The sequence below is a fragment of the Hylaeus anthracinus genome, unplaced genomic scaffold, assembly GCF_026225885.1.
Source record: "Hylaeus anthracinus isolate JK02 unplaced genomic scaffold, UHH_iyHylAnth1.0_haploid 5, whole genome shotgun sequence".
NCBI lineage: Eukaryota > Metazoa > Arthropoda > Insecta > Hymenoptera > Colletidae > Hylaeus > Hylaeus anthracinus.
The window spans coordinates 492,465-514,693 of record NW_026535322.1 but is presented as its reverse complement, the minus strand read 5'-3'; the positions used below and the strand labels follow the sequence as shown (position 1 = coordinate 514,693).

Below are 22,229 nucleotides of genomic sequence, written 5' to 3'. Positions count from 1 at the left end.
GCCAAATAATACAATATATATATATATAGCATATATATATATAGTATATATATATATATATATATAGCATATATATATATATAGCATATGCTTTTTACATCTACAATAATAAATATATAAAATGCACATAAGTATAAAAATAAATAAAACATTCTCTCATGAATATTATTCCAATTATGAACTGCTATACATACAGCTGCATAAATTGTGTTGCTAAACCATACTTGCATTGTCTTTTAAAGTATCTTTTACAAATCGGTAATATTTAAACAACATTTTTGGATTTATGTATTATTTGGCGTGCAAGTAAAATTATATAAAAAATACATATATTAAAAAATATTACTTATTTCTTTACTATATTTTACTGCATGGTCCATATTATTGTACTCTTTGACCCCAGGAAGAATTTCTGAAACATACTAAACAGAATTTTATGATTAGTTTTTCAGACGTACGAAATTCTATGTTGTACTGATTTTTACCGGAAAAAGATTTTGAAATATTAATAAGTGTTCATTGCCAATGTAAATTACTCACCGATACGCTAGATATGTGTGTGTGTGTGTGTGTGTGATACCTACTAGCGCTGCGTGGATTTATATCCCCAACTAAAAACGTGTTCCACTTCCCCGCATCTGTGTTTGGCCCACCTGGCTTTGTTCATGTCACCATGTCTAAAAATTGTGCACACCTACTATATACGAACTAAAATAGTACAAGCAAAATGCCGCCAAAATCAGAAAAGGTTATACTTTATTATCTTTCCATCAAATGAATAAATATTTAGAAAAATAAAGTAGTTTTTATTTTATCTTTCAGTAATCATTTACTATATTTCATTATTTGTATTAAAATATTAATAAATAAACCAAATATATTTTTGACATAGTAAAGTGTAATTAATACATTCATACATTTCCAGGAAGCAATAGTATTGTTAATAAATATTGGAGTGACATGTCCCAATACCGAAAATAATTCTAGTTTATTGGAAAAGATTAAACACATTTCAAAAAGAATAATAGAAAAGAAGGTACAGAATAAGTATTAATATTGTTCAGATTTAATTATAAGCAAGTATTGTTTCACAGATATTTCTACGGCCAAAGGATGAAATCGCTGTACTACTGATGGGTTCTCCTATTACAAAGAATTGTTTAAATACAGAACATGTAAGAGAACTTACAGATTTTCAGATTCCAAATTGGGACTTAATACAAGAAATTATGAATGTTTGTGGAACAAATTATTGTTCTAATTGGATTGAAGCACTCTATGCTACAACAGAATTCATAAAAAAAAATGTGTATGTTTATAAACTATATTTTAATTTATTCACGAATTCATTGCATACAAATAAATTTCTATTTGTTTTTTTTTATTTTAGTATCGATAATTCTACGAAAAAAGTGATTTTAATGTCAGATTTTAACGAAGAAGATGACATTATTTCGCAGTTTGAGACAGATTCGATAGCAGATCTACTTCATACGGAAAAAATTGAGTTCCTTTCAATGTATAACAAATGAATTGTATTTATACATTCGTTTATTTCCTTGTATAAAGTATTGTACATAACGTGATTACCTTGCCCTTTTAGAGGAGAGGAAGCATTAGACGACAGACCTGAAAACACTCTTAAAATTAGTGAAATATTTCTAAAAGATATTCATAAGAAGGTAACAATTCACTATTACCATAACATTTGTATCGATAACATATGCAGTTACAATTATTAATCAATTTTTCATGTTTGATCAGATGAACAGTCAACATATAACATTTTCTAATGCTATATCCGATTTAAGATTTTATCTTGAGATACCACCAAAACCAGCACCATGGAATGCTATTTTAGAATTAGTCGATATTAAGATTCCAATCGTTAGTTATATTAAGGTAAGAAAGAATTCTAAGTTACTCTTCTTTTTTGGATCCAAAGTAACTAGTATTTTATTCGATTATTTTATATATATATATTTGAGTTTTTAGTTAAAACAAAAACGAATACCCTCTTAATCGAATGCGTATCATATGGCGTACAATAATATAAATTAAACATATTGCTTGGCAGGTAACAGATACAAAAAAATTTCCAGCATGGAAAATAGCCAAAGGCGACAAAAAAGTAATATCGGTGAGTGAATACTCGGACAGGCAAAGAACTGTGTATAACAAGGAAGAAATGGTATCAGGGTATAAATACGGAGGCGATTTTATTCCAGTTGAAAGTATATTACGAATTTCTTTCGTTATCGCTAGATTTATATGCAAACTATCAAATATATGAGTACTTTTGTAATTATAGAAACTCTAGAGGAAGCCATGAGTTACAAAAGCGGACCACAAAGCTATAAGATTTATAGTTTTACAAAGAGAAGTAATATTGGTTTGGAACATTGGTATGATTATACTACACGTATTGTTTTACCACGATTAGAAGTATGTTTTTATAATTTAGTTTCGTTTAAATGCCTTAAGCTTGTAATATATATGACTGTATATTTTAGAATGCAGAAGATCCATTTTTTAGTCTTGTATTAGCAATGCACAAAATGGATGTGGTTGCCATTGTAAGAAAAGTTTATAGAAATGATTGTGCGCCTAAAATGGTAACGTTGTTTCCGTGCATCGATATTCCTGATGAACCATGGGTATTGCTAAATATTTTTTCAATTTTCAATAATTATCTTTTCAAATGTTTGTTATTTCATAAGGTATATTTATATTCGTGCAGTGCTTGGTAGAAATATCTTTAGCATTTGCAGAAGATCGAAGAGTAATGGACACAAGACCCATTAAATCTGTTATGAAACAGTTATCCAATGAACAGAATGAAGCCATAGACAATTTGTTAGACTCCCTAATGTTACCTGAAACGGAGTAAATATATATTTATATGAAATAGTTTCATACGAACATTTTTCAATTTTCAAAAAGTTATTGCAATATCTTTATTGTATTGTAAAAACTCGCGTTATACGGACGTTTACTATATTTTCATATATCTTCAGAGATAGTTACGCATTAGAAGGGAGTCAATATTTTTTACCGGGAAGTGTATCGGATCCTGCGGTACAGCATAGATGGCACATGTTGTCGCATCGCGCACTTAATCCGGATAAACCATTACTGCCCATGGAAGATTACTTATGCAAAATTTTTGAAGTTCCGTCAGTGAAAGAACAAAGTAGAAGCCATCTTCAAAGAATTGCACAATTGTTTCAATTGGAAAGCATAAATCATAAAGCGGAACAAAAGTAAGGATTCGACGCATAGTATAGTAAAAATTGATACTTTTACAATACACAGGTATTATGTACGCATATATTTATAATGTAGAGTAACGAGTAATATTACTTTATTCAGAGAGGAATCTAAAAAAGAAGACAATGTACAGGATGGTAATAGGATCGAAGAGTTTATTAAAACTGATGATAAGAACGATAATGCAGACTCTTTGAAGGAACCAGTTATGTTTATGGATACATCAGACATCGATTTGGACGAACTGGTGAAACAAATAAAAGAAAAATATGCATACGCATTTGTACAATCTGTATATATAACTTAATCGACGTTTGTATTTCAGGTTGCCAATATATAATTTATGGTATTTACATAAAATGTTAACTAAATAGCTTGCAAATTCTATTAAAATACATTTGAAATGTAATATATATTTTAGCGTACAAATAAATAATTAATATATTTTTGTATGAAAATATCTTCTTACAAGTTAATATTGATATAATATTATATAATTTTTGAAACTATCACAGTTTCCCTTGTGGGTTCCCGGTATTTTCGCTCAAATGAATAGCCATCTAGCGGTAATGGTTTATCCGAATTGGATAAACCACCGATGGCGTCACTAGAAATGGCACTACTATATATATATCTGTGTATATGTATATGCATCCTTTTTATCAAGCATGTGTTTGTATTGATATTACGATATACGACCTATCAGCGCCAGAGCACCACAGAGCACCTATACCTACTAATAGACTAAGAAGTACGTACAAGTCGTACGTACATACGGAACGAGCCGTCACGAAGTTACATGCATCCTTACTTTTTTTATTTACAACAGAAATAAGTTAAATAAATATATTTCTTTAAAAATGACAGTAGATTTAGGCTTCGTGGAAACATGCGAATCGTGGCGATTAGAGAGTAGATTTTTCCCAAGTAAAGTGGGCGGTAAACCAGCGTGGCTTAATTTAAGAGATATTCCCGGAGAAAAGGATCTTCAGTGCGAATATTGTAAAGAACCTTGTATCTTTTTATGCCAAATTTATGCTCCATACGAAGATAATGAAACTGCTTTTCATAGAACGATATATATTTTTATATGTAAGAAGCCAGATTGTTGTAAGTTGAACAAAAACGGAAATTTAAAGGTTTTTCGATCTCAGTTAGCAAGAGTAAATGAGTTTTATCCAGCTGAACCGCCTATAGAGGACAACGATTGGAGAAGTGACATCAGTATATATCTAACCAAAATTAGCAATAGCTACGTGTATTGGCAAAAAGTTATTTATATTAAATTAAATGGTTTTAGATGTAGATCAATGGGTGAAAACATGTTATGTTTGTGGAATATTAGCCCCTAATCATTGCGCTAAATGTAAACATATAAATTATTGTTGTCGATCTCATCAACTTTACGACTGGAAATGTGGTCACAAAGAATCTTGCGGTAGTAACGAGGGCACCACAAGGAACAGTCAACTTTTATTCCCTGAATATGAAATTACAATAGAACCAGAGGATGAGAAAGAAGACTATGATACAAATACTTTTGAAAAAGATGAGGAAGAAACTAAAAAGTATGAAACAATGGTAAAAAACGGCGAAGCAGGAACTTTTCAAAATGAGGATGTGCAAAATGAATTATTATGTTTGGCTAATCAAAACGAAGATGAAACATTTTCCAAATTTCGTATGATTATCGATAAATATCCAGATCAAATTTTAAGGTAAAGTTTGTTAAAATTTTTTTTAAATTAATATCGTTAACGTGTCAGCTATTATTTTTATCGTTATAGGTACAGTAGAGGAGGACAAATTTTATATATTTCAAAAGAAAATTACGTCGGTGAAATACCAAAATGTTGGAACTGCAACGAAGAAAGACAATTTGAATTTCAGGTAAAATACATGGACAGAATCAAATTTTATTTATCATTCAAGCAAGTTTGAACGTAATTAATATAAAATTATTTGTTATAGATTATGCCACAACTATTAAATTTCCTCGGTTTGGAAAATACTCTTAAATGCATTGACTGGGGTATTTTAATGATATTTACATGTAAAAAGTCATGTATACCTAAATATGGATACAGTACAGAATATATATGGAAGCAAGACATTGTAGAAAATAATCTAGATAATGTGTCATAGGAGTGTAAGAAAAAATATTTAATTATATTGTAACAAAATTGTACAGTGGTATAAGACAATATTATGGTATTTGGACAAATAACATATTTTTATTATTTACAGTGAAATATATTTTTATTTTGGTAACAAGTTTACTTTATGTATTAATACTAAAATATACTACTCAACTATTAGTTGATCCAAAATATAGAAAATAAACAGGATGCAAATATAACATCTATTTTTCTTAAAAATATAAATTCTATAAAATATACTATTATTAGATACTTTATAAACGTTTAATTCTATAATACACATTAATAACACAATGATTGTAAAAAATATGATTTCCTTAAAAAAACCATTGAATAAAAATGTAACTGCTTTTCCTTCATTGTATAATAATGCTGCTTAAAATATACTTATAACATACAAAGTACTTTAGCATTCATTGTAAGAAAGTCAATATATAGGAACATATACATCTAAGTAAAGTTAGAATAATATTTGTCGCATTGTCTATCATTATTTTGCATCGTATTATGCGGTCGAATTTATCTGCAACACTTTCATGTAAGTATAAACAATTTCGATCTAGAAATTACGCTGATAAACCTTAGATACATTATAATTGATGTTTGTCTTTTTAGAAAAGTATGCATGTAGAATTTGTAATTAAATATACAACACTGCAAAAGTTAGTGCTTTGTAGAGCACAATATCGATGCGCTATCTTCACAATATTGTTTAAAATACTTTAAGGTAATACTGTTCACAGCCTTAGTTAGATTATGTGACAGATCAAATGGATCTTGCACACATAATGGAGAATCGATGCGCAAATATTCTGGTTTCTTAGATGTTTTCAAGTGTCTTTTGTAAGGTTCCATTTCTTTGGGTAATGTTTCTAACTCTGAAAAAGCTTTTTTAGCCAATACATTACCTAAAAGTGGACAAATTATATAGTGCTGATAATCAAAATTTGCATAAAATTTAAATAGATCCAGTAACAATACTGGAATGGATTGCACAGATTCATTGTTATCCATTGGTTGTGCAATGCCAGTTTCCCAACCTGAAATCAAATTTGATTAGAAAATCATTTTTATTTCAAGTAAATCGATGACATTTTAATAAATAAAGTAACAATGAAATAATGAAAATGCAAATGATTTCCTTTAGAATTAAGTACGAGTAACTTGTACATTAAAGATAATATAATACAATTTACCATGTATAAGTTGAGATTGATTTTTTTCTTTTATTAGCTTAGCAATACTTGGTAAATACGATTTTGATTGCAAATAGAATATAACAATCCAAGAAAGAGCATAATTTGTTAAACCACATCTTCCAGGTAAATTAAAAAGAGAGAACCATTTTTTTATAAATAATATTAACTTTCTGCAAGGTAAATATGCATCATTGAAAGACCTAAAAATAACAAAAATTATAAATACATTATTCTGTAATTCCACATTATTATTCTGTGTTATACAAAGGTAACTACAATACCGTATCAATTTAGAGTTTTCAACAGAGAGTCCATTTGTAATGGAAATATCACAGTCTACACCTGTTCGCTTATATATTAATTTTATTATAGGGGTCCTAGTTCCTTCCAATAAATCTTTCACATCCCATTGTTCTTTTTGTGCACGTAAACTCTGTTCAATGTGTGTAAGATTGCAATTTCTTAAATCGTCACTTTTACTTTCATAGTATGTGTTTCCTATTAATATATGGATCAATATAAACAATGTTGAAAAAATTATACACTTTACAATGCATTAACATATATATTTACCACAGTCAATGTATATATCTATATCGCTATTTTCAAGTCCAAGTCCAGTTAATCTTGAACCAAATAAAAATGCTTTGACAGATGGGAACTTTATTCTTAAGCTATTTTCTAAAGATTGTCTCACTTCTTCCTGTATATTGTCATTCGATAAAATTTCTGATTGTTCAAATAAAATATTAACAGTTTTGTCAATTTTGGTTAATATTTTCTTTATACATGTTGGAAGATCCTCAATCATAAAATCTTTACTTTTTGTTAAATATTTGTGCATTATGTCGTTACAATGCCCTATATAAGAATCCGTTTGACCCATCCATAAAGTAGCACATGGAATACAAAAATCAAATGTATAATTCTCCGACATCTGTTTGTGTTTAGTAAAAATATGCTCCATGAATTCCAACTTATATTTAAAATTTGTTGCACATAAAGTACATGAAAACATTTCAATACTGTAAAACAAACTACAATTCAGATTTTGCAATACAGATTTAAAAGTATCATCGATAATGGTACGAAATTTTGTATAATTTTTTCTATGCAATGTGCTATTAATATGAGTGTTGATCATTTGTAATCCATCTTTGATAGTATTTTTACAAGGATAACATTTTATATATGTTTTTGTTTTCTTTGTATATTGCAGTGATAATTTCTCAGAGTCTATATCTTTTTTAATTTGATCTACCTGCAGAACATGTGATTCATAACGCACATGTTCATATAATGAATACAACTCTTTTGAAACACTTACAGAACAGGCCAAACAATAGAAGTTGTTTTTATTGTGAGGCATAAGTAATTTGAAATTTGCTTCTATTTTGTCGTGTTCTTTTTTATCCAATGTATACATTTTTTCCTCAATTTCTAAATAGTGTTTGCAATATAATTTGTTTAAACGTTCTGCTAAGGACTTTTCTTTACATTTCTTTATATTTTCTTTATGATCCCGTTTTCTTGCTAAGTTTCCATTAAATGGTGACTCTTTTAGACATTTTTCAATTTGTATACATAAATCAGGTGGTAAAATTAAACCGCTATCAAGTTTATTTGTACTTTGTGATTTCTTATCTGCAATAGACATATCACTAAACTGATCTGTTACTAATAGCGTGTTGTTATTGGTACCACAGTATTTCTTATCATGAAATAATTGCTTCACTCTCCATGTATGTATTTTTCCTCGACAATGATCTATTAGATTATGATGCGTATTTAATTTTGCTCTGCAAAATGAACAACGATAAGTAACATTATTCTTTATATTATTCTGTAAGTTAATATCCGAAGTATCGATAGATATGAGGTATTTTTCAATGAAATCTGCAGATGTATTTTCCACTTTTGGAAAAAGTATGTTACAAAACCAAAAATTTTTATTTTCCAAGACATTTTTAATGTTACGAGGTGCATGGGCAAGTATTTTGTTGTTACTCATATCGATACCTTCCAAAGTACTCGCTAAATTCTTTAAATGTGTTTCCAAACGTAAATGATTGATCAATGAACTGTTTCCTTGCATTATCGATTTACAACAAAAACATTTGTACAAGATGATATCATCTCCCATACTCATAGAAAATATACTACGTGTATGTGTTATTGTATTAATGTGCTCAAATAAATTATTAATATCAATTTGTACATTACATAATTCGCAATAGTAAAAGCAATTCTGAAGGAGACCAACGTCCTTTTCACTTTCATCTTGTATTTTTTCATATTTACTTCCATCAATATCATTTATTAAATGTTCCCCTTCATTCACATTCTTTGTTGATAATTTTGTACAACATGTAGTTTTGTAAATATTAGTACCTAAGTCTTGCTTCTGGCTTGTATCGATATTTATTTTAATTTTTGAGAAATTAGTAAGTGATTTTTTATCTGTTATACTCGTTTTAATTATTTCATGTTTGACATGTTTGCTTTCGACAGTACTTGACATTTTATTGAGACTTTTTAAAATATTAATATGAGATCTTCCTTTAATGTGTGCTAATGTATCATGAAATGAAGGAAACTTACGTTTGCAAAATCGACATGAAATGGTATTACTTTCAAGAATTATAATTCCATTATCTACTAGCATCTGATCAGTCTGTTTCATGTTGTCATTGCATTTGTTATTAATATTTAAATTTGATTGACATTTTTCTGTTTTGAAATTATTACACATATGGTGTGTCATATTTTGGTTACTGTCCTCCTTCTTCGTTTGTTGTTTAAGTGTATTAACATGTTGTTTTCCTTGAACATGTGCTAAAACATGATTTTGAGATGGTAAAGGACAATTGCATATTTCACATATCAAAGTGTATGAATTGAGAATAACAATGTTATCACAAAGTATTTTATATTCTTCCTGCATATCTAACTTGGTAAATGATATAGATGTATCGCGTTTGTTTCTTTCATTAGACATTGTATCTCGTTCTTTGTTAAATAGTACATTTTTCTTTTGTAATTCCTGGGTATGTTCTTTTTTTGCATATTTCATTTCAAACATGTTTAATGAATCTATTTTTTGCCTTACTAATACGTTTCAATTAAATTCTTAACCACTTAATTACGTAGAAAAATCCGAAAGATATTACAGGTGGCCCTCACGGGCTGTAGCTATAGCTGATTGTGACTGATGACTGACGAGTGATCATTGGTGATTATATGATTACTGATTGTAGCTTGCAGCAACACCATAACATTGTTTTTATCCTTTGTGCTATGAAATGTTATTCATTGATATAATTCACAGAATTGCCAACGTTAGTTTCAACTAATGTAATTTAACGAATGTCACATATTATATTTACTTACAAATCGCAGGAACAATAATAACTGACTAATAAACTAATAACGAGCAATGAGCAATAATCTTAACTTATATCTTATCTGTTTTTACAGTAGAATCCGGGGAATTACCTAACGTTATACAGATGCGTCTGAAATATGTACCAGGGAATACCCTAGATTTCTTATTTATATTATTTGCATGCCAACTACCACCTTTACTTAGTTATACATGATCAATTTTACCTCCCTCGATTCTTTTATATAAGAAAAGAAAATTTTTTGCACGAAGATATAACATAAAATACTGTACAAGTGTGCAGTGATTGGAAAACCCCTAGGCTTCGAATAAATCGGAAGTTTGCCGATATATTTGTCTCGTTTCCTCTTTTGAACATTTTCCATAGAATAAAACGAGACAATCACATCGGCAAACTTCAAATTTATTTCGAAGGCCTAGGGTTTTCCCCATCTTTGCAAGTGTGTAGGTACGAAGAGGGTGTTAGCGATGATTTGGGATTAGCGATAGAACTTCTTCTAACGTTTGTAATACCACCCTAAAAATTATAAATTAACAATCTTACTTGATTTTTTCAATTCAAACGTTATGAAACATGTGCGCGTAATAAAGTTAATAAAAACAACGAAGAAAGTTATTATAAAATCCATTGAGAACGTGACCTCTAGTAACACAACCACGTGATTTGCAACAGGACCAAAACGCCGGAGTGTAGCGCCCCTGAATAAATGCAGATTTCTGTGCAAATAATAATCATTAAATAAAATTCGAGAACTTTTAAATATAAAAATGTGTAACATATATATATATATATATATGAATAAAAAAATATGGTTTCGATTTGAGCGTACTGATTAACGTAGTTCAATTGACTGCCTTCACGTTCACACGGAAGTGATAGAAATTGCGATTGGTAGGATAGCGTTATTTTATTACGTGTCATGTACAACACAAATCTACTTTTCCCAATTGCTTGAAAATTTCAAGACAAACTTCGAAGATCTTTGATATTTACTTATTTTAATCGTTAAAGGTATTTAAAGTTGTATTTCATTTATATTTGTAGCGAGATTTACAAATTCATCGGTTTCATTTATTCGAAAAGTGTGTATATTTCAGTGGCGTTTAAACTGTCATAAACATATGCATTATAAATTTGTTCGATATATATTAGATATCAATAGTTTAACAAATCATCTAGAAAATACGGTTAAAACGATAATGGTATTTCACTTACCATATAACAAGTAATGTGCTTAATGATATATTAATAACAAAATTTAGTAAGTCAAACAGGGCAACTGTTTAATTTCATGTGTTTTTAAAGGTATACGTACAGCTAATATTTTTTATATTTTTATATATTATATTCTTTTTGCTTGTAGCAAGAAGATGCGTCAATTGAAGGGAAAGACGAAAGAAACAAACAAACAGAAGAAGGAGAGAAAAAAGGAATTTTTAGAAAATAAACAACGCGTCTTTACAATCGTGTTACCTACAATTGCTGCGATATTTGTTGTAATAGCAGCTTATGTTTACGTTAAGACCCGTCCAAAAGTTGTTGAGTATTAATCGATGTGTTTGTCATCGCCGATCATTAAAACTCGATACCCTGTGCATTCGGAGAATGCTTGGACAGTTCCTCGATACGTTTGTACAATTACATTAGAATCGTTCAAATAAGAAGGCAGAATTAAATGCCTGCTCGTAAAGTATTTCATTCCTATCACTCGATAATCAAATGTATAAATTATGTATTAATTATATAACTTCCAAAAAGTATTTTTCATGTTAAAAGTTACACATGATTGGAGTATAAATATCAATTAAGGGAATATCGATAAGAAGTTTTTATTGCGCAGAGTAAAGTTGGAATACTTGTATTATTATTATTATTATAAAATTTGTCTATATCAAAGTAATTATTTTTAAATTTACATATTCCATTACATTCTAGTGTATTTTTTCAAACGCAATGCTATAAAATAACACGTAACTTTATCGAAAACTTGTTCCGATATTAAATATGATTCCAAGTATGTTGCATTTTTTAGTGTAACCGATACATGTTTTTTCCATAGAAAGAGAAAAATGTAGTTCTATACAACGCTTGTAATTGTATAATTTTTTAAGATAAACTGAAAAACATTGTTTTATAAAATGTTTACAAAATAAATATGAATATAACATAATTTTAACACATTTTAATCATCTTTGTAACAGTTTATTTCAAATATATTTACATTTCCTTTATTACAAATTGTTAATTGATAATTGATACTGCTTTGAGAAAATATAATCATAGATTATAGTAATACTCAAAAATGTAATTGAAAATTGGAAAAAAATTGTGAACCACTGAATAGCCATATACACCAATCAGTAATGCCAGAGATCACCGGATGCGCCAGTAAAGTATCTAAGTGCGTGAAATTGGTACCTTTAGTTGGTCTAACGAAAAATAGAAGTATAAAAGAATTGGGACCGCGCATCATTTCTTATAGTTACAGTACTGCGCGCTCAGCTGTAACCTGTAACGTAACCAACCGTGTCATCACTGACACCAATAGGAACTCACCACGCTTTAGATGCACACACGTGTATTGAGCTCTCGGCTTCTATCTGTTTGCAAATTAAACACTTTATTATTGTTCGAAAACATGAAAGAAATTCTAGTTTACTTTCCGTTTATGATTTTAACGTTACTTGCTCTTTCGACAAGTTCTGTCAAAGGTAAATCGATGTTTGTACACGAAATGTCAAAGTTAATCATCGCATCATTTGTAATAATATCAGTTTCTCAATTACATTGAATTATTATATTACTATTGTATTTCGTGTTAATTTCGTAATATTCGTATACTCTAATACTATATATTTTATGTGTAGCTAAAGGAACACAATACGTGACTTGTGGTTCTATGTTAAAATTAATGAATGTAGACCATAAAGTCAGATTACATTCCCACGATGTAAAATATGGTAGTGGTAGTGGCCAACAATCTGTAACTGGTACATCGACAAAAGAAGATGGAAATTCGTATTGGCTTGTTAAAGCTGGAACAAAGAGACAGTGTACTAGAGGGTATGTGTGTTGTTATTATAATGTATTAAATATTTTATATTTCTTATAAAATGCAATTATAATATCAAACAAAATTAATTAACAATAGAACGCCAATCAAGTGTGGAGATATCATAAGATTAGAGCATACAACAACAAAAAAGAATCTTCATTCTCACCGTGTTAGTTCACCTCTTAGCGGTAAACAAGAAATTTCTGCTTATGGAGATAGTAAGGGAGAAGGTGATAACGGTGACAATTGGCTTCTAGTATGTCACACTGAGTTTTGGAAAAGAGATGAATCGATCATGTTAAAGCATGTAGATACGGATACGTAAGTTATTTATTGTTTACCAAATATCCTAATTCTTATTTTTCTCATAGAAACATATGAAAAAATATATATTAAATAGTTAAAAGCACTTTTATTTTATAGATATTTAGCGGTAAGCGGAAGGGTTTACGGTAGTCCAATTAATGGTCAAAGCGAAGTAGTAGGCGAATATTCTCTTAGTAGTCCCCATGTTGAATGGGTAACAGCAGAAGGAGTATTTATTCATCCTAATGACTTTAAAGCCCAACATAATGCGCATACAGAATTATAAAATAAATTATTTTATGGCAAATATACAGAATATCTATTGTACATTACTACAAGTAGAAATCCATGTCAGCTTCTTTTTAACTTATATTATAAATCAGTATTCGATTGTTCTATATTTTTGTAAAGAAAGATTCTCCGTAAAAGTATGCAAGTTAATCTACCACATCAGGAATGAATAGAAAAATAACTCTTCCATTACAATAATTTTTAAGAACAATTGTAGAAAGCCAAATACCGTCATTTATTATTCTTATGATTTAGACAAAAGCTAAATAAAATCGTGAATAGTTTAATGCAGTCTGTATTATAGATATAAGAATGTAAGAATACAAAGTTGTTTCATCATTTAACTTATTTACTAGCTCTGAAAATTTATGTAAAGAGTGCAGGACCAGTCTGATTTTATTTGTGCAAATGTATATGTGTAGATGTATCGAATATATATGTGATATTTATTATAATATAATACAACTTGCAATAATCGAAAAACGTATATTTAATTCATTATACATATTTATACATGTATATATACATGTATCTATGAAATTGCATCATTTTTACACATGTAAGTTACAAGTATATATTCATACTTGTTTTAATTCATATTTCTCATTGAGATCCCTAGTTCCTATGAGACCGTTATATGGAAAAATTATATTTAAAAGACCATAACTACCAAAAATATCTCTCAGACTTTGTTTTCCTGATATGTTTGCGTACCGCTGTTTACCTGTCATACAAACGTGCAGTTTCCACGTTCCATATACCAGACAAATACATAAAATGGAAACTAATGTATCAAACATTGTCACCAGCAGTATGTAAGTATTTTCTCCTGAGTAAACTAATTTAACAAAAGCAATAGGAAAACAAAAGTTTAAAAATATGTTAAAAGAGTCTGTATCTGTTTTTAATACACGAGTAATATTTTCATATAAATATGGTCCAAGAGCGCATAACGAGTATATACATGTTAGCGATGTATAAAAACAAAATAAAATAAAATTGCCTACATTTTGTTTTATTATGCAAGCACGTAAGAAAAAACAATGATGAATTCGAAAATGAAAGCACTTTTTACAATATATGCAATGTTGCGTGGGTTTGCATGTATAATTCATGCATTTCTCGCAGTACCAATATTTATATCCTGTATTATTTGCTACCTTATTATATATTTCTCTTTTTGCCATTACTGCGACTTCCATAGTTGTTGCATTATGACATATACTGTATACTGAATACCAGTTCAAATATACTTGAATGCAAAAAAATACGAAGACTGGAGTAATTTCTTCGTTAATATACGTCGTTAGAACGATAACAATTAGGGTATACAGCAAAGCAACAAATGGACAAAACTGTATAATAGTTTGAGGAAATGCTTTCATATTTTGTATTTACAAAGCTTATTTGTATTTAATATACATCGAAATTAACTGTGGATAAGAATGATTGCCTCGTTCGTTACTTTTAATATTAATCCAGATTTATTATACATTAACCGTTTCTGCTGCAAAACATAAAATATATACAATGTATGTAAATTTTAGTATCGTTTACGTTCAGGTAGTTGTTAATCAAAACAGTAGCTAACATACTTTGTTAAACAACTTCGTAAACTTATGAATTTTTCATATTGCGAATTAAAGAAACGAATTAATTTTCTAAAAAGATACGAAGCGACGAGTACCATTATCGATCAACGAGTTTGCGTCAAATAAATATATTAGATAACCCAATTTCTGTATAATAGTGTTTATTGTTCTATAATTTATTAGAGGTTACCTGTACTGTATCCTATTCTGATGACATAAATTTGTAGAAATAATATTGTTTTTTCTTCGTAAAATATGAACATCATTTACTAATTCATTTTATTATGTTCCTTTTCCTACATACTCATGAAAAGAAAGTATGTATGTATTTATATAAGTACATATCAGTATTGTATGTATATACTTGTGTATTCTTCATGATCAGTAGTTCACAATCACAATGCATAATGAATCTGATGGAATCATTAACGCACGTAATTTCTACAATACATAATACTTCCATTTGTTCACCTATTTGACTTATTCATATGAACAAAACTTGAATTGTTAGATTGTTAACCAAAGAAAAATAATAGTATTAGAGGAAAGTCATAAATTATATCATTAGTAAATGAAATATCAATTGTCAGTATACTTTTCGTTATATTTCAAGAGTAATTAATTTTCCATGGTTAGAATTTATTTCATTTTATGTAATGGAAAGACAATGATTTCCAAATAATTATTATAAATAGTTGGATTTCATATTTATCTTGCTATAAAAACAATTTTTATTATGTTTGCTTACATTAAATTACAATATTATGAAAAACAGCAGACCTAATAATATAAGTACAATACAATTTTTGTGTAAAAATCTATTTTGTTTAATACTTAAAACGTTATACACGAGATTCTAAAGTATACTTTATTATAATAACATAATACAAAATCAAGATTAAATTATATATAAACATGTTCAAGATAAAGATAATCTTAGTAATAAGGTTCAATCAATTTTACGGCATTTAGACCATTAGATTTTTTTTTATCTGTCTGAGTGTCTATTTTACAAAATTGTTTTTTTGTATAATTTTTTATTTTCTCTAAAAAAAACATAACTTATTTAAACTATAAAATTCAAAAAAGATCATTCACAAACGTTTTGTTACAAATGTTTAAAAGATATTGACGATTATTTACATTTAATTTACATTAACGATTTCGTTACCTTTTCTGTTTAATTATACGTAAAACTATTTCTATTTAAATTGTGCATCGCTAATTTATGTGTACCCGTTTTGTATGTTACTGCAGATTGAGAGTACTGCTTAGAGATTGTACTATTTCTTAAAGATAATCCGTGCTATGTTTATAAAATTATGTAAACATATTGTAGGATGATTCGTTATCAAAATATACTACTGTAATCAAACTATGCTTATAGAAATAGAGGTTTTCCAAAGAGTGTAAAAGAAAAATGTCTGGAACCCTCATTTAATCTGATGTGTAGGCCATTTGAAAGCACGGTCTATTGTTCTTGTAACAACTATGGTTTTTGTTCTAACCAGTTAGCAACGATGACTTAGTCATAGCTTCACGAAAGTTCACCGATCGGTGCATTTTGCAGCCACAAATCGTGTATGAAATTATATAAATCATCGCTAACAGCCACCTGTATCAATGGTTTCTTTTGTTAATAATAATTGTTTATATTTTTGTTTAAACTTTTATATCGATTATTTTTTGTAGCATGCAAGGTAAAAACTCACCTTGTACGGTGTAGGATTCAAATTTCTTTTATGATCATTTCTAAGTGTTTTTAAAGATTCCTGAACTCTGTTTTTTATTTCATGCAATGTTGGTAGCGGTTGACATAATTTTCCATTTTTCCAATATACCTACGAGTTATTATTGCATTAATTATTTGTATTGTTTAGAGTGACTTAAATTTGGAAGTGATAAGTAAGAATGACAAAATTCAGAGATTAAATTTATGTGTCTTAATTTAATTTTACCTTATGTAACGACTCCACTCGTGTCGGTATAACATAAGCTCTCTTTGACTCCTGAAATGGATGTCTACAAAGAACTTTCTGTTTTACTTGGGGAATTTCTTCTGTCGATCTTTGTAAAAGATCAATTAAAGCATACCCATCTGCACCATATAATCTGAAAGCATCTTTTTTTCCTGGTATCGTTACTTTACCAACTTCTTGGCTGAGCTTAATTCTGGGTTGACCATTAACCTCAACCATTTTATAAACACAACCTAACGCTGGCTGTCTTTGACATGTCACCAGATGTGTTCCAATCCCAAAACAATCAATCTTATGGCTCTATAAAAACAATATTATCATAAAAATACAAAATTGTTTATAAAATGCATTTGCATTAGTGTATTCAATATACATGTACCTGTTCGTTTAAACTTAGAATAGTTTCTTCGTTGATATCATTTGATGCGCAAATCATCAATTTTGCAAACCAAGGTATGTTATATTTGGAAGCAATTCTTTCAAAAATGTCTCTCGCGGCATTACTTAAGTATGCCAAATCACCGCTATCTATTCGTATACCAATGGATTTATAACCCAAATCATTTAAAGCTAATGCCACGGCACAGAAGTTTAGAAGACCACTCCTGAGTACAGAATTTTGTTGCTATTATTAATTAAACATACATTCGTACATAATTACAGAAACGATCAAACGCAATACAAATTTACACAAAAATTATTTTACGCAACAATCTTTTTAAGTACATACCTTACATTCTACATAAAAAGTATAGATATATTGTAACGATCAAAATTTCTACATAGATCAAAATTATAATGTAAGTAGTAACATTAAAATCTACCATAAGCATTAAAATTGTATATTAAATATGAGTATGAGACATGCACTATGGTTGATTAAGTGAAAACACACAAAGTCCCTACCGATTTAATATGTATATGGCAAATAACTTTGAACAGAACATGCTAACAATTCCAAAATTTTACAGATTATGAAGTTTTTGTTAACGGGATTTAAATTTTGCATTATTTCATCAAGATTTTTTTAAATTACAAGTTACGTTTATCATGACCTTTTTAATATTAAATATATATATTAAATTATCGATTTAGTTGATTAAATGGCTGAATTGGGAAGGGTACTATATAAGGTCGTACATTTATAACAAAGACGGTATACAACTTGCAAAACTTGTACCAAAACATATTGTTATTGTCCTGTTCCTTTATTTTGTATGATACGAGAATGACTATGCAAAATACAGATTTGCCCGCTTTACAGAATTATTTCTTTCTTTGTCTATATCAATCATATTAAATGTAATAATATGTTTAGAACATAATCATTTTAATTAACCATCAGAGTGTAATTTTAAGCATTAAAAATGACTGATAAATATAATAAGTAAATATAGTATTTTCGGATCCAATAAAACGCAAACATTAAATTGAATAAAAGTTCTAGCAATGTATATCAATTATTTATGAATGTAATGTAACTACCAATTGTATTTTGTAGATTTAAAAAAAAAAATGATGATTTATCCTGCAAAGCAGACAGAGGGGATAATATCGTACCTCACATAGAGCTCACCCAATTCGCCTCGTCTTAAAAAGCCATTCTTGTGATGCGAAGTCGATTCTGATATAATTGGATTGTTTCTGACGCCATTTTGGGCATGTGTATTGGACCCATTTGTTAGACTTTTATTCTTTACATTTAGGCTGGCTATACATGCCTGTCTCTTGGCCGAGGCTTCGATACTATAAACACACTCCTGTTAGGCTACAGTGTGCACATGTTTCATCATGCCTGCTTTGTGAATTTGTAATTAGAATTACTAATGGACGTATTAAATCCGTCAAATATATTTTTCGTTTGAAGGGAATATACCAATGAAATACTACTACTTCTACTACAAGTTTACAATTGGTCAAAGACTACAAAAAATTTGATACTAAATTTAGCACATTGCTCTAATATGTTAATAATATAATCGACATAGAAACATGACAGTGTACATTTTAATACAATTCTAAATGCATACATGCAGATAGTCAAACATAGATGCGAATCTAATGTTAGGAAAGTAGATTGTCCGTGTATAGAAAGAAATTAAAATACGATATTTACATACTTATACTAAATATACAAAAGAAAGACTTGTTAAATGATTTCAGAAAGAAGAAATGTGTGACAAATAAAATATAAATTAAATAAGCATAATGCCATACCTTTTCACGTCATATGTGTCTACAAGAGCGACAAATCGTTGCGGGAAAGCAATAGCATAACTAATCAAAGCAGCTAATTCTCCACTAGAAGCCTCAGAAACTAGTGTTCCTACGTCAGCCGCAATGGAGTCTCGATGTTTGCACGCTATGTCTAGAAGATCGTAAACCTCTCCTGTTTCTTTATGTGCTAACGTCTAAAAAAAAAGAAAAAAACAAATATTAATGTAAAATATAGTACTGGTCGATGAAATCACATAAATCATTCACTCACTTTTTCTTGCAAATCATCGAGTCCAGTAAAAGATGTAATGTATGCGTGTGCGTGTGTTCCGCTTACAGGAATATTATAAAGCTTTCCTGCTAGTACATTACTAGTGCCATCAAAACCGCCTAAAAAATATTAATTTCATTAAAAATGAAAACAAAATGAATGAAACATACATACCAGGACAATTTATACGCTACAAAGTTTTCGTAATATATGTACAAAATATGGGTTCTTTGTGTATTATTTGATACATAAATTGAGAAAATCAGCATACAAAAACAAGGATGTGACAACATTTCTATAATGTCAATAATTTGGTTTTTTAATTTCCATCTATGTACAAGTATATACAGTTTTTTATGTTCTTTTATGTGACTTTTTATGCGAGTGTAAAATACGTAGGATATACACATCCAGATATATTTAACCTGACCTCTTAACTGTTACTCATCACCAAGGCAGTACCAACTGTTACAGAATGGTGCTGCTGCTTATTGATTTTGATTCAGAGAAATTCTAAAATATATGGTAAAAGAAGTGGATGATGTTTCAGTTTCATGTATTTCATATATAACGAACAGCATGTCACAATTGAATATATTATATGTGAATAATGAATACAACTAAGCTGAAAACAGATTGATCTAAAGCATACCGATAAGAAATGAAAGTGGAAAATATATTTACCAATATAACTATATTTAGATGCACTCAATCCACCATCAGGACCCTGAGCTCTTCGAAGGCCAAATTCTAACAATGTTATATTCTTCCCAGCAACCATACGGTATCTGGCTGCGTTAGTTGCCATTAAACTTGCATAGTTAACTAAGGTTAACAGTGTTGTTTCCAAAAGTTGTACCATTATTAATGGACCTTCTACTCTTAGTAATGGTATTCTGCATAACATATCAATTTGCATTGAAGTTTTAACTTATTAAGGTTTGACGTTTCGGCAAATATGTAATGTCGATAAACATTCGAACATTAACTCTAACTGCTGTCTTAAGAGCAAGAAAAAGTACCCTAAACGATGGCAATGATGACGATGATTAACATAACTGAATAATATTTGCGGAAGACATGCAAGTTTCACAGACTTTATACTAACCGAGGAAAGACAACTGAACCTTCCTCCATGGCATATATCGTAACATCTTTCGGGGTGAGGTCTTTCAAGTATTCAAAAAACCTTTGATCAACCGACAATGGCATCGTTGATTTCAAGTATTCGATATCTGGAAAATTAATATTTTGTATTTAAAGTCTGTATATACATATAAAGTGTTTGAAAATATACACGAATACGTACCGCTAGAAGAATAACGAAATTTTTCCAAAAACTTAATGCACTCTTCCAACCCAGCAAAGATAGTAAATTCTCCTTGAAATGGATTTTTACGAAAATATAGATCAAATACAGCATGATCGTTCATTTTTCCGCTTTTCCAATAAGCATACGCCATTGTAATCTGATACAAATCTAAAATCATAATATTTACATTTAAGGGACAAATATATATATTATACTATATGTAAACAGGTATTAAATTCGTGTTGTGTTTGAATATACAATACATATTTTATACTTTTATTTCTACGCTTTTTCATAAGTTGTTTAAATAATAAATATATTTACAATAAATTTTCATAAATTACATTAAGGATAATTGGGTATAACAACGATACATGATTCTCTTTTATATCTTTTTTAATATTTCACGTCTGAATAAACTGAATCATAATTAGTGCACTATTGCCGATAAGGCAATCTTTCGTTTAAAAGATAAATCAACAACGAAGCTCGTTATACTCATCGAATTAAACGAGAATAATATATGAAATGTTTGGATGAAAATCATTGTGAATCGTTCATGTGGATTGTAGTTTGAAACACCACGTGGTTACATCATTATCAAAATATATATCAGCAGAGTAAACGATGAAGTAACATAGAACCGCGTATTTTGAGGTTACTTTTCGAATTCTCCCATCGCGATATGATAATTCTGAAGATAGGTATAGAAATCATAAGTACCTGTCAGAAGTGGTTGCACAACACAGTTCTGACGCGAGTGACACCACGATTTTCCCTCGTCATCTGACATTTTTCGAAATGATTTTAAGGATCCAATTGAAAGAAAAAAAAACAAAATAAAAAGGCGGATATATATATATATATATTCTTGTCCCGACGATAGCAAATGTTACGCCAGTTATTCAGCGATAACCGGTCAAGCACTGTTACCGACGAACTAACATGTTTCAACGGTGAACATCGTATTATACGTTTGGTCTCTCCGTACACTCTCAGAATCGATAGGAACGTTTGAAGGACGTTACGAACAACGCGACCTGTTAATCCGCCATTTCCACCAATAGTAGAGGTTCTTCTTAAAAAATAACTAGGAATCGGGTTATCTATTTCGTTCGACCACGTGAACGCGCTGAAAGTATTGTGATTTTTCGCTGCGCCACCGATCGAATCT

At 29.3% G+C, this 22,229-nt stretch overlaps 6 protein-coding genes across 15 annotated transcripts; 3 read left to right on the top strand and 3 right to left on the bottom strand.

The window, feature by feature from the left end:
• The first annotated feature begins 60 nt into the window (after window positions 1–60).
• On the top strand, window positions 61–3,730 carry LOC128895768 (X-ray repair cross-complementing protein 5-like). 3 transcript variants are annotated; one of them, XM_054158655.1, is made up of 13 exons: window positions 61–748; window positions 926–1,036; window positions 1,095–1,309; window positions 1,391–1,519; window positions 1,604–1,682; window positions 1,765–1,902; window positions 2,078–2,234; window positions 2,312–2,445; window positions 2,514–2,657; window positions 2,741–2,886; window positions 3,018–3,263; window positions 3,373–3,517; window positions 3,596–3,730. In XM_054158655.1, the coding sequence occupies exons 1-13, from the start codon at window positions 728–730 to the stop codon at window positions 3,608–3,610; spliced, it is 1,680 nt and encodes a 559-aa protein (XP_054014630.1). In that variant the 5' UTR covers window positions 61–727; the 3' UTR covers window positions 3,611–3,730. The 3 variants fall into 3 exon arrangements, with proteins under 3 accessions (XP_054014630.1, XP_054014629.1, XP_054014631.1); XM_054158654.1 differs by lacking the exon at window positions 3,596–3,730 and having other exon boundaries at window positions 3,373–3,589; XM_054158656.1 differs by lacking the exons at window positions 1,391–1,519; window positions 3,596–3,730 and having other exon boundaries at window positions 3,373–3,589.
• A 258-nt stretch (window positions 3,731–3,988) lies between these two features.
• LOC128895623 (programmed cell death protein 2) lies at window positions 3,989–5,545 on the top strand. 2 transcript variants are annotated; one of them, XM_054158367.1, is made up of 5 exons: window positions 3,989–4,494; window positions 4,571–4,988; window positions 5,058–5,160; window positions 5,242–5,419; window positions 5,518–5,545. In XM_054158367.1, the coding sequence occupies exons 1-4, from the start codon at window positions 4,131–4,133 to the stop codon at window positions 5,413–5,415; spliced, it is 1,059 nt and encodes a 352-aa protein (XP_054014342.1). In that variant the 5' UTR covers window positions 3,989–4,130; the 3' UTR covers window positions 5,416–5,419; window positions 5,518–5,545. The 2 variants fall into 2 exon arrangements, with proteins under 2 accessions (XP_054014342.1, XP_054014341.1); XM_054158366.1 differs by having other exon boundaries at window positions 3,990–4,494; window positions 5,242–5,545.
• A 144-nt stretch (window positions 5,546–5,689) lies between these two features.
• LOC128895614 (uncharacterized) lies at window positions 5,690–9,891 on the bottom strand. 2 transcript variants are annotated; one of them, XM_054158346.1, is made up of 5 exons: window positions 9,230–9,891; window positions 7,202–8,427; window positions 6,910–7,126; window positions 6,626–6,828; window positions 5,690–6,469 (listed from the first exon to the last, which is right to left on the bottom strand). In XM_054158346.1, exons 1-5 carry the CDS (start codon window positions 9,244–9,246, stop codon window positions 6,093–6,095), a joined length of 2,040 nt encoding a protein of 679 aa, XP_054014321.1. In that variant the 5' UTR covers window positions 9,247–9,891; the 3' UTR covers window positions 5,690–6,092. The 2 variants fall into 2 exon arrangements, with proteins under 2 accessions (XP_054014321.1, XP_054014320.1); XM_054158345.1 differs by having other exon boundaries at window positions 7,202–9,891.
• Window positions 9,892–12,500: 2,609 nt separating this feature from the next.
• Window positions 12,501–14,167, top strand: LOC128895625 (stromal cell-derived factor 2). Its single transcript, XM_054158371.1, has 4 exons — window positions 12,501–12,743; window positions 12,900–13,095; window positions 13,184–13,408; window positions 13,511–14,167. The coding sequence occupies exons 1-4, from the start codon at window positions 12,599–12,601 to the stop codon at window positions 13,677–13,679; spliced, it is 735 nt and encodes a 244-aa protein (XP_054014346.1). The 5' UTR covers window positions 12,501–12,598; the 3' UTR covers window positions 13,680–14,167.
• Window positions 14,168–14,259: 92 nt separating this feature from the next.
• On the bottom strand, window positions 14,260–15,873 carry LOC128895624 (palmitoyltransferase ZDHHC22-like). Of its 2 annotated transcripts, none has more exons than XM_054158369.1 (2): window positions 15,467–15,873; window positions 14,260–15,191 (listed from the first exon to the last, which is right to left on the bottom strand). In XM_054158369.1, exon 2 carries the CDS (start codon window positions 15,067–15,069, stop codon window positions 14,263–14,265), a length of 807 nt encoding a protein of 268 aa, XP_054014344.1. In that variant the 5' UTR covers window positions 15,070–15,191; window positions 15,467–15,873; the 3' UTR covers window positions 14,260–14,262. The 2 variants fall into 2 exon arrangements, with proteins under 2 accessions (XP_054014344.1, XP_054014345.1); XM_054158370.1 differs by having other exon boundaries at window positions 14,260–15,188.
• Window positions 15,874–16,130: 257 nt separating this feature from the next.
• LOC128895618 (nicotinate phosphoribosyltransferase) lies at window positions 16,131–22,229 on the bottom strand. Of its 5 annotated transcripts, none has more exons than XR_008461831.1 (12): window positions 21,779–22,229; window positions 21,053–21,223; window positions 20,852–20,978; window positions 20,428–20,639; window positions 19,744–19,862; window positions 19,473–19,666; window positions 18,816–19,001; window positions 17,635–17,860; window positions 17,371–17,555; window positions 17,235–17,285; window positions 16,989–17,117; window positions 16,131–16,891 (listed from the first exon to the last, which is right to left on the bottom strand). XR_008461831.1 is itself a non-coding variant. In XM_054158357.1 (12 exons), the coding sequence occupies exons 1-12, from the start codon at window positions 21,846–21,848 to the stop codon at window positions 16,814–16,816; spliced, it is 1,761 nt and encodes a 586-aa protein (XP_054014332.1). In that variant the 5' UTR covers window positions 21,849–22,206; the 3' UTR covers window positions 16,131–16,813. The 5 variants fall into 5 exon arrangements, 4 of the variants coding, with proteins under 4 accessions (XP_054014332.1, XP_054014331.1, XP_054014333.1 ...); XM_054158357.1 differs by having other exon boundaries at window positions 17,235–17,298; window positions 21,779–22,206; XM_054158356.1 differs by having other exon boundaries at window positions 17,235–17,555; window positions 21,779–22,186.

What these genes read in the sequence shown, in the direction of transcription:
- LOC128895768 (XM_054158654.1), top strand. Translation starts at nt 728, where the DNA reads ATGCCGCCAAAATCAGAAAAG. An exon ending in TGCCGCCAAAATCAGAAAAG is followed by an intron (nt 749 to 925) that starts GTTATACTTTAT and finishes ATACATTTCCAG; the next exon opens with GAAGCAATAGTATTGTTAAT. An exon ending in TAAAAGATATTCATAAGAAG is followed by an intron (nt 1,683 to 1,764) that starts GTAACAATTCAC and finishes ATGTTTGATCAG; the next exon opens with ATGAACAGTCAACATATAAC.
- LOC128895623 (XM_054158367.1), top strand. Translation starts at nt 4,131, where the DNA reads ATGACAGTAGATTTAGGCTTCGTGGAAACATGCGAATCGTGGCGATTA. An exon ending in CGATTGGAGAAGTGACATCA is followed by an intron (nt 4,495 to 4,570) that starts GTATATATCTAA and finishes AAATGGTTTTAG; the next exon opens with ATGTAGATCAATGGGTGAAA. An exon ending in TATCCAGATCAAATTTTAAG is followed by an intron (nt 4,989 to 5,057) that starts GTAAAGTTTGTT and finishes TTATCGTTATAG; the next exon opens with GTACAGTAGAGGAGGACAAA.
- LOC128895625 (XM_054158371.1), top strand. Translation starts at nt 12,599, where the DNA reads ATGCACACACGTGTATTGAGCTCTCGGCTTCTATCTGTTTGCAAATTA. An exon ending in TTCGACAAGTTCTGTCAAAG is followed by an intron (nt 12,744 to 12,899) that starts GTAAATCGATGT and finishes TTTTATGTGTAG; the next exon opens with CTAAAGGAACACAATACGTG. An exon ending in AAGAGACAGTGTACTAGAGG is followed by an intron (nt 13,096 to 13,183) that starts GTATGTGTGTTG and finishes AATTAACAATAG; the next exon opens with AACGCCAATCAAGTGTGGAG.
- LOC128895614 (XM_054158345.1), bottom strand. Translation starts at nt 9,710, where the DNA reads ATGTTTGAAATGAAATATGCAAAAAAAGAACATACCCAGGAATTACAA. An exon ending in GAAAACTCTAAATTGATACG is followed by an intron (nt 6,829 to 6,909) that starts GTATTGTAGTTA and finishes TGTTATTTTTAG; the next exon opens with GTCTTTCAATGATGCATATT. An exon ending in TCAATCTCAACTTATACATG is followed by an intron (nt 6,470 to 6,625) that starts GTAAATTGTATT and finishes ATTTGATTTCAG; the next exon opens with GTTGGGAAACTGGCATTGCA.
- LOC128895624 (XM_054158369.1), bottom strand. Translation starts at nt 15,069, where the DNA reads ATGAAAGCATTTCCTCAAACTATTATACAGTTTTGTCCATTTGTTGCT.
- LOC128895618 (XM_054158356.1), bottom strand. Translation starts at nt 21,848, where the DNA reads ATGTCAGATGACGAGGGAAAATCGTGGTGTCACTCGCGTCAGAACTGT. An exon ending in GGTTCAGTTGTCTTTCCTCG is followed by an intron (nt 20,640 to 20,851) that starts GTTAGTATAAAG and finishes TATGTTATGCAG; the next exon opens with AATACCATTACTAAGAGTAG. An exon ending in GAGTGGAGTCGTTACATAAG is followed by an intron (nt 17,118 to 17,234) that starts GTAAAATTAAAT and finishes AATAACTCGTAG; the next exon opens with GTATATTGGAAAAATGGAAA.